This window comes from Apostichopus japonicus, chromosome 10, assembly GCF_037975245.1.
Source record: "Apostichopus japonicus isolate 1M-3 chromosome 10, ASM3797524v1, whole genome shotgun sequence".
Lineage (NCBI taxonomy): Eukaryota > Metazoa > Echinodermata > Holothuroidea > Aspidochirotida > Stichopodidae > Apostichopus > Apostichopus japonicus.
The window spans coordinates 14,985,483-14,993,556 of NC_092570.1; the positions used below are offsets into that span (position 1 = coordinate 14,985,483).

Genomic DNA, 8,074 nt, shown 5'->3' on the forward strand with positions numbered 1-8,074 from the left:
TCTACAACTATATCGACATGAATACAAACATTATAGTCTCCTGGTATCTCTTAGGATAAATACTATCTATTGACCATAAAGTAAAATACAAGAGGAATACAAATTTAATTATTAAAATCATTCTACTTTCACAATGTAGGGCCTGATTGTCCTACTCAAGCTTCTAATGAAGGTCCCGCAGTCGCTGGACACGTCTAGAAGGGCGGCGGTACCTCTACTCCGTTTCCTTGGGTCGCAGTACCATGAGTGGAGGGGGGGGGGGGGGTGCCGGAGTCTTACAACCTCTTAATGGCGTCGTCTACTACAAATATCGACCAGTTCCTCAGTAAGCCGTGGACTACATCAGTAACCGAAATACTGTATGGAATGAATATAATTAGTCTTCGAGCTTGTCTCTGCTGCAGATGCATGGCAGCTTGAAGTGTCTTGGTGAATGGTCACCAAACATTACTAATGATGCCAACACTTAAAAATTACAATTCATATATAGCCTGCAGGGGCGGAAGCTATAAGAGACGGTGGGACTTTAGAGGCGTCATGCAGAGGCTTCAATTTGTGTACAATCGGTCGAGATTTGTACCAAATACTGCATATGATTAGCCTAATATTGATTCGTTGGGTAGAAATTATTCTGATAGGTAATATCTCACTCAAAATAGGAGTTAATTCTATAGTGGCCTATAGCTAGTCAAATTCGTGGCACTGTGGCAGTAGCCAGTAATACAAAACAAACAGTACGATGGTGTCACTGTGTGATACCAGTTTGAAGTTTGCAGCCTACAGCGGGGTTGCCAGTTCCGTAGCACAACTGGTCATTCTCGTTCTCTCTCTCTCTCTTTTCTCTCTCCACCCCCCTCCACTTCCACCTCTCCACCTCTCCACCACCTCCGTCACTTTTTATTCTCTCATTTGGGAGGGGGAATGGAGGGTGACCGCCCCATCACCCTCCCCATCCCCCGGCTATACGTGATTGGAAAAAGTCGCTATACCCTTATAGCTGATAACCCTGTGTGCTCTGTTCTCATACTGTTTACAGTTTAATAAAATTAATGTAGCGTTCACACTTTGTCTTCAAAAGCCTATGTATTTCTTTGGATGATTGGATGATTCATTTTTCAGTAAATTTGCGAATCAAATTTAGGATTTGGATAAATTTAAAAAATAAAATAAAAATGCTATAGCCATGGGATTTGACGATAGGTTCAGTTTTCGCCCCTTCAATTGTTTTGTTTTTCCGTTGTTCTCATTGTGGTCTAGTCTTTTCTCCCAAAAGTACAGTTTAAGTTATAATCATTATCTATATATGATTTACTATAATTATGATTTAAATAAATTTGTATATGAAACTCAGTTTCATCGACTTAGGCTTCATTCATTTAGCCACTACAAAACAGTCAGGACAGCAACATAGTCCATCGGTTTTATTACATTAATCGGCTTAAGTCTGTAAAGTAGTTGGAAACAATATTTGGGTTAGGCCTATTCTGCTTGGGTTGTGTAGGGAGTTGCCTTGGGCTAGCGTAACATGCAGTACAAGTACTACTGCAGGATATAATTGTTCACATTTACCTTTTTTTTATGTTGGTGATTAATCTTAATACTAATTTATGGGCTTCCTTACGTACATATGAATATCATGACCTAAACGGGTGTCATGGTTTAAAGATAACTTTGAAGGGTAATTTCACTGTGGAAAGTATATCCATGTGAGGGAAATAACATTGTGGGAGAGCGCCCCCTCGTTAGTTAAAAATGGCGGCTCCCACGTAACGTAAGTGTATATATTGAGGAGTTCATTCCAGTTGTATATATTGAGGAGTTCTATTAGTAGTGGACCATTTACTAGTATCATAATTGAAGTGTATCCTTACCTTTGTTTTACTTAATTGTTGTGAAGTCAAACTCATGTCTACTCAGAAGGGAATATTTGGGGGCCCTCAGAATCTTATAGGCCGAGTGAGCTTTACAATATAATATTTTTTTTGGGGGTAATATATACTTTGTAATTCACGTTAGATTGAACGCGGCCGCAAGGTCTTGTATTTTTAAAGGTTGAAGTAACCTCACAAAACTGCCATATCATAGTTCTTCAAATCTTGCAATTGCAAATTTCCCCCATTTTCGCAATATTTAGGAAAGAAATGATACGGGGATTCCTGTGTTTTTTTATATTTTTAATTGTTCTTTATGCTTCACTGGTTTGTATCGGCCAATGCGAGTTTGTAAACTGAAGTATAGAGAAAAGACGACAGGGCATATCTTAAAATGATATTTTAAACCCTATAAATAACAGACAGGAACAGTAGCCAGTGAGACAGCTACCAAAACAATGGGATAGTCAAGCTATAAATAGATATTCGGTAACCTATTTCACTTCAACCAAATATTCTCAGTGTGTCACTAGTGAGTCTGAAACCGCTACGCACGGTAACTCTTTTAACTTGTTGGGAGTAAACCAATATTGAAACAGTTAACTGAATGAGACTACGTTTACTTATTTTCAACAAGGTATCAAACCGTGCCGCCTGCTTAATGGAATAATGCGTGAATAACATGGCGTCGAACAAGGAGGTGAACTCTGAAAATATAGGTAAACGGAACCCGGAAGAGCGGAAGACTGTAAACAGTGAGTTTTACATATATGGGCAATGTGTACTGTAGTGGTATTGCTTTCAATACACCACAGTAGGAATATTTATGTAAAGGGAACCAACCTTTTCAGCGTTATCATATATGTTAAACTTGCATCGATTAGGGGATGGGGTGTGGGTGGATGGGGGGGGGGGTGGGTAGGCAAGTATAGGTTACATAAGCTGGTCTCACTCTAGTTCATCCATGAAACTAACTCAAGCGTTTTCATTAGTATTTTAATCTACACTTTGTTGCAATGTTGTTCTCTAATAAGTCAACCTATACATAATTGTATTCTTAATTCTTCTGAGGTGGTTAACTGATGTTGTGTTTGTATGAATAAGTATACGAGTGAGTAAAACAGGCAGGAACTAACGCAATTTGAACTCAAAGGAATAGACCTAGTGTGGTAATCATTAAACAGTTAAACGTTCAACCTAATGGATTCAATTGAGTGGAGCATTTCAAGACGAAAAGGCTACGTTTATAGTGAAACGTGTTAGTTTGTGGCATTATCAGGAAATACTACAAATTAACAACAAACTTACAAATGTGTGTTTGTGTGTTTGGGAGAGGGGTGGGGGGGAGGGTCCATTTGACAGCACCCTTTGCTATACTCAAGTTCTGTAATGCACACAGGAAGTTAGCAAAAAGTCACATAGCTATTATGGCAACACATATATCCTATATATACACCACATGAATAGTAGTTACTGTACAAGCTATGAGTATCGGGTGGTATATACGATGAGGTAACAATGGAAGCTATACAACAAAGCAAGTTCCTGGTCTGCTTCGGGAATTCCCTCAGTTTTTCCAAAATCTTTTTTTATTGAGAATTAAAAAGCATTGTTTTTCAAGCCGATAAACTCAGTTTTTCGGCGATAAACTGTGGTTATCGAAAACACGTTTTTCGCTCGATAAGCTGAACTGGTCGAAACCGGTGTTTATCGAAAAAACTTTGTTTTCCAAGACAGTATCATAGAACCCTGTGTTGTTAAGCCAGCTAGTACAACCAGGGAGCTGTCCTAACACACACACATACACACACACACACACATATATATATATATATATATATATATATATATATATATATATATATATATATATATATATATATATATATATATATTGCCATAGGCCTATGTGTTTATGTTAGGTTAGTAAGAAAACCAGGGGTTAACCAAACAACTCATCAAAGAAGGAAAAAAAAACAACAACGTTGCACCACATAAAAAGAGACCAAGAAAATGATTTGTTAACGTGTTATTTCTTTGTATTTACTTGTCTTTCTCAACAGGAATGCGTAGGCTGGTATCAGACAGTGATCTTTCAAGACTTGCTCCAAAACTCGGAAGAGAATGGCGAAGTTTTCTCAGATCGGAATTAGAAATATTTCACCATGACATTGAGCATATTGAGAGCGATACTAACCTCACTGTCACAGAAAAGATATTCAGATTACTAAAGTTATGGAAATCCAAGCGTAAAACCAAGGCTACCATTCATTGTCTAATAGGACATTTGGAAAAGTTTGATTACGGACTGGAAACCTATCTCTTCCTTACAGAAAGACAAACCACAGGTGACATATTTACATTTATTAATATATATATATATATATATATATATATATATATATATATATATATATATATATATATATATATATACACATATATATATATATTTTCGAAAATATATCAAAAATTGTTCGACATCGTTTTTAAGAGTTGCCAAATATAGCACCACTTTGCAAAAAAACCACCTTCCCTTTAACAAACTTCCCCAAAGGGGGAGGCAAAGGGCAACCACTACCATTAGATGCCTCCCCTGGTCATCATAGCATCATAGTCCCCTCCCTCCAGTGCAACAATGGTGGTGGCGCCCTTGGATAATCGTTTTAACTGAATTTATATAATTTAGTTTGTTTTAGCAATGGCGTAGGAAATGTGACGTCACTATTACCACGATAATACACAATGAATGCGGAACTCGCACCATGCACTACATGCCCAGAGACCATGACTCTACACATCCCATACATGGTTGACATTTGAAACCCACCCCCCTCCTCCCCCCCCCAAAACAAAAGACAAGAAAGGAAAACAGTCATGATATGGAAGAAATAAATAAAACCAAAATGTATAGTTTTGGCGCCATTAGGTTTGCAATGATGTAAATCATTATTTTTACTATCTATTTTTACTATCTTTGATGTAGAAAATGAGGAAGATGACGAGGAAGGACGGGAAATCCATCGTTCTAGTTCTACGATGGAAACACCGTACGATATAGCCAATGACGTCACTGGTGTTTCTAACAAGGTGGTGCCCAGATATTGGTTCGTAGTTGAAGTCATAGAGAAAACAGAAGTACAAGGATTCGAAGAAACGTTAACCTTTGAAAAGGGTACTAAATTAGATATCATTGATAAATTGACTGGATCAACTTCATACTTAGCAAGAGACAAAGATGGACATGTTTTTCATATTCTGAAAAAAGCCTGCAGTCGCCTTCCAATACATTCCCCTGTTTTATGGGAAAACGATTGGTTTCACGAGGAGATCTCTAGAGGACAGTTAGACGACATTTTCAGGGAAACAGATGTTGGAACATTTGTGATTCGAAACTCAAGTGAGGTGAGTATATTCAGCAATATGAAAATCCAAACATTTCATGTCATAACTGAGTCGAAATGCTAGTATAGAAGAAGGAATATTTTTTAGTGTGCAAAAGTCATAGTATGTATGTTTTCTCTGATCTCCACCAGTGTCCATTTAAATTAGCAGAACTTTGCTTAACGTAAAAATCAACTAAAAACAAAAACAAAACAAATGGAAACTGAAAGGTTCGCATGTAATTCACTAGGATCTCGCTGTGGCCTGGTTCACTTGAGATGAAAGCAAACTGACTGATCAGTCTATATTAAAGTTTAACTGTAACCAATATAAATATATATATATATTTTTATGTACAGCATTATATATATATATATATATATATATATATATATATATATATATATATATATAAATATATATATATTTATATATATATATATATATATATATATATATATATATATATATATATATATATATATATATATATTGCTGTACATAAAAATCTTCGTGTCACAGTTCGTACTACTACTACTAAGCCCAATCATTTCTATTGGTGTGAATGTGTATTACATATAGCCATTTCTATAATTGTCAATGAGCGCGTTTTACGCACACTGGCATGTAACGATTGTGCAGAGTGCACCCTGGAGCGTTTTGAATCTGACAAGGTACACAGAATTACCACTTTTAGAGGCAAGGCAATCCAAGACGTACATGGCACATAATACACTATCATTAATAAAAAAGCCTAAAAATACACATTGACACCAATAAACTCACTTTGGCTTATGCGTACGGAATTCGCCTGACGAGACCCCCAAAAGGCCCAAACCGGTTCTGAAGTGTGACTTTTTTTCTGATTTATTATTTTGCTGTCATACCACTTGTTATATACACATTCATCACTTAACGCTTTTAATTAACTCAAGTTTCGTCTTATTTATACTATTTACAGGTTGGACACTTTGCCATATCTGTCAAAGCATACCGAAATGTGCTGAATTTTAAGATCAACTGTACGCACACTGGCTACCAAATGAATAATAACATGTTTTACAGCTTAACCGACCTCATTAGTGCATACAGCGGTATTCCGATATACTCAACTCAAGAAGGGAAACTTTATCTTCGTAATGCGCTGCCAAAATAAGCCTGTGAGCTAGAACGTACGTTTATCGATATGTGTTTTTCGTTTTGTGTTGCGCGTCACTTCCGGCCCTGTACACTTAAGCCGAGTGACAACGATGGAAAGATCGGACTCAACTCCAACAGTGCCTTGATTTCATAAATGACTGTTTGCCTGGGGTATTGATTATGGTACAGCATGGACCAACTTTCTCTCCGATCAGAGATACCGAAAAGCGTCTACACTTGTCGTTGGAAGGGGGTATGTGGACCACGCGATTTAGATTTGAAGCTGCAAACCACAAAGTGACCACAAGCTTCCAAGACAGGAGGACAAAATAAAAAATAAAAAATTAGAAAGAAAGAAAGAAGAAGAAGAAGAAGAATCCTCCGGCATTCCATACCACAAAATATATTATTTGAGGTGTTTTTTTAACAATAGTGTACATTTTAATGACTTTAGGCACTTTGACGATTTTCACAAACTGGGAAGCCACGCCATCCTTTCCCCCCGTGCCCCGTTCCCCCGTTCCCCGTGCCCTCGTGCACCCATGCCTCCATGCCCTAAGAGGCCCCCGTGGCCCGTGCACCCCGTTCCCCTGTGCACCCCGTGCCCCGGTGCCCCGTGCCCCCGTGCCCCATGCCCCCCGTGCCCCCCGTTCCCCGTTCCCCGTGCCCCCCGTGCCCCCGTGCCCCCCGTGCCCCGTGCCCCCCGTGCACGGAAATGTTCATTATTTTCCCTCTAGAATGCCTCTTATGTTTTTCAAGAAGGTTTGAATAAAATGTACTGAAAATGCAGATTAAACTTCTTTATGTTTTCTCTTCACCTCAGGTTGTAAGTAATAACGATTCTAAGAAAAGTCTCTAGCAGAATGGACAATATCAGATACCTACAATTGCACTCTCCAAGTGAAATCTCTCAACGGTAAAAATCATTACTCGAGGCAACGGTTCACACCCAGTAGATTTGGGAAGGAATCGCTCAACCCAACTGAGGATAAAATACTGAAAATGGGGAGGGAAGGATGCAAAAGGCTGGAAAAGAGGACGGGGTAGGAGGGAAGGAGAAAGCGAATGGGTGGGGCGAGGGTGAGAGTATTTCAGCCGGGAAGGTTGGAGGAGAAGGGGTAGGGTGGGGACATGGGAAGGTAAAGGTGGGAGATATATCCTGCTCCGATGCCTACCGTGTACATTGAAGTCACACAGGAGGGAAGGTATACATCATGAGTTGTAGGCACAATACCCTACATACGTTCCTGTACCTTTAAACCACAACGTTATTTGTGCGGAAATGGCAGTTTCTAGTTCTATATGTTTATGATTTGAATATATGTAACATTAAAGGGGCGCTGGAGGAAGACAACCAATTCATAGAAATATCACTGATTTGAGTTCAGACTCCGATGCATGGCGAAATTATTTCATGATTATGATAATGGAAAATAAAGACATTAGCATCAAAATCGTCATGGTGACAGCATACACTCTACCTTGGCTAGTAGGCGTCACAAAATATCACCAGATACGAACTTCAGCCCCCACCACCCCACCCCCCCCCCACCGAACATCGCTACGTGGATGTGGAGCCTACTACATCAGGGCATTTCACTACACACTACAATTATACCACGGCTGCGAGCAGGGGGTAGGAAGCTTCCAAAACCACAACCAACACTCGTTATGCTATA

At 38.9% G+C, this 8,074-nt stretch overlaps 2 protein-coding genes across 2 annotated transcripts in view; one reads left to right on the forward strand and one right to left on the reverse strand.

The window, feature by feature from the left end:
* Positions 1-8,074, reverse strand: part of LOC139975285 (methylcrotonoyl-CoA carboxylase subunit alpha, mitochondrial-like) — a 344,390-nt gene that overhangs the window by 111,386 nt on the left and 224,930 nt on the right. The window lies entirely within an intron of this gene.
* On the forward strand, positions 2,315-7,174 carry LOC139975098 (uncharacterized). Its single transcript, XM_071982727.1, has 4 exons — positions 2,315-2,626; positions 3,935-4,219; positions 4,858-5,276; positions 6,217-7,174. The coding sequence occupies exons 1-4, from the start codon at positions 2,554-2,556 to the stop codon at positions 6,409-6,411; spliced, it is 972 nt and encodes a 323-aa protein (XP_071838828.1). The 5' UTR covers positions 2,315-2,553; the 3' UTR covers positions 6,412-7,174.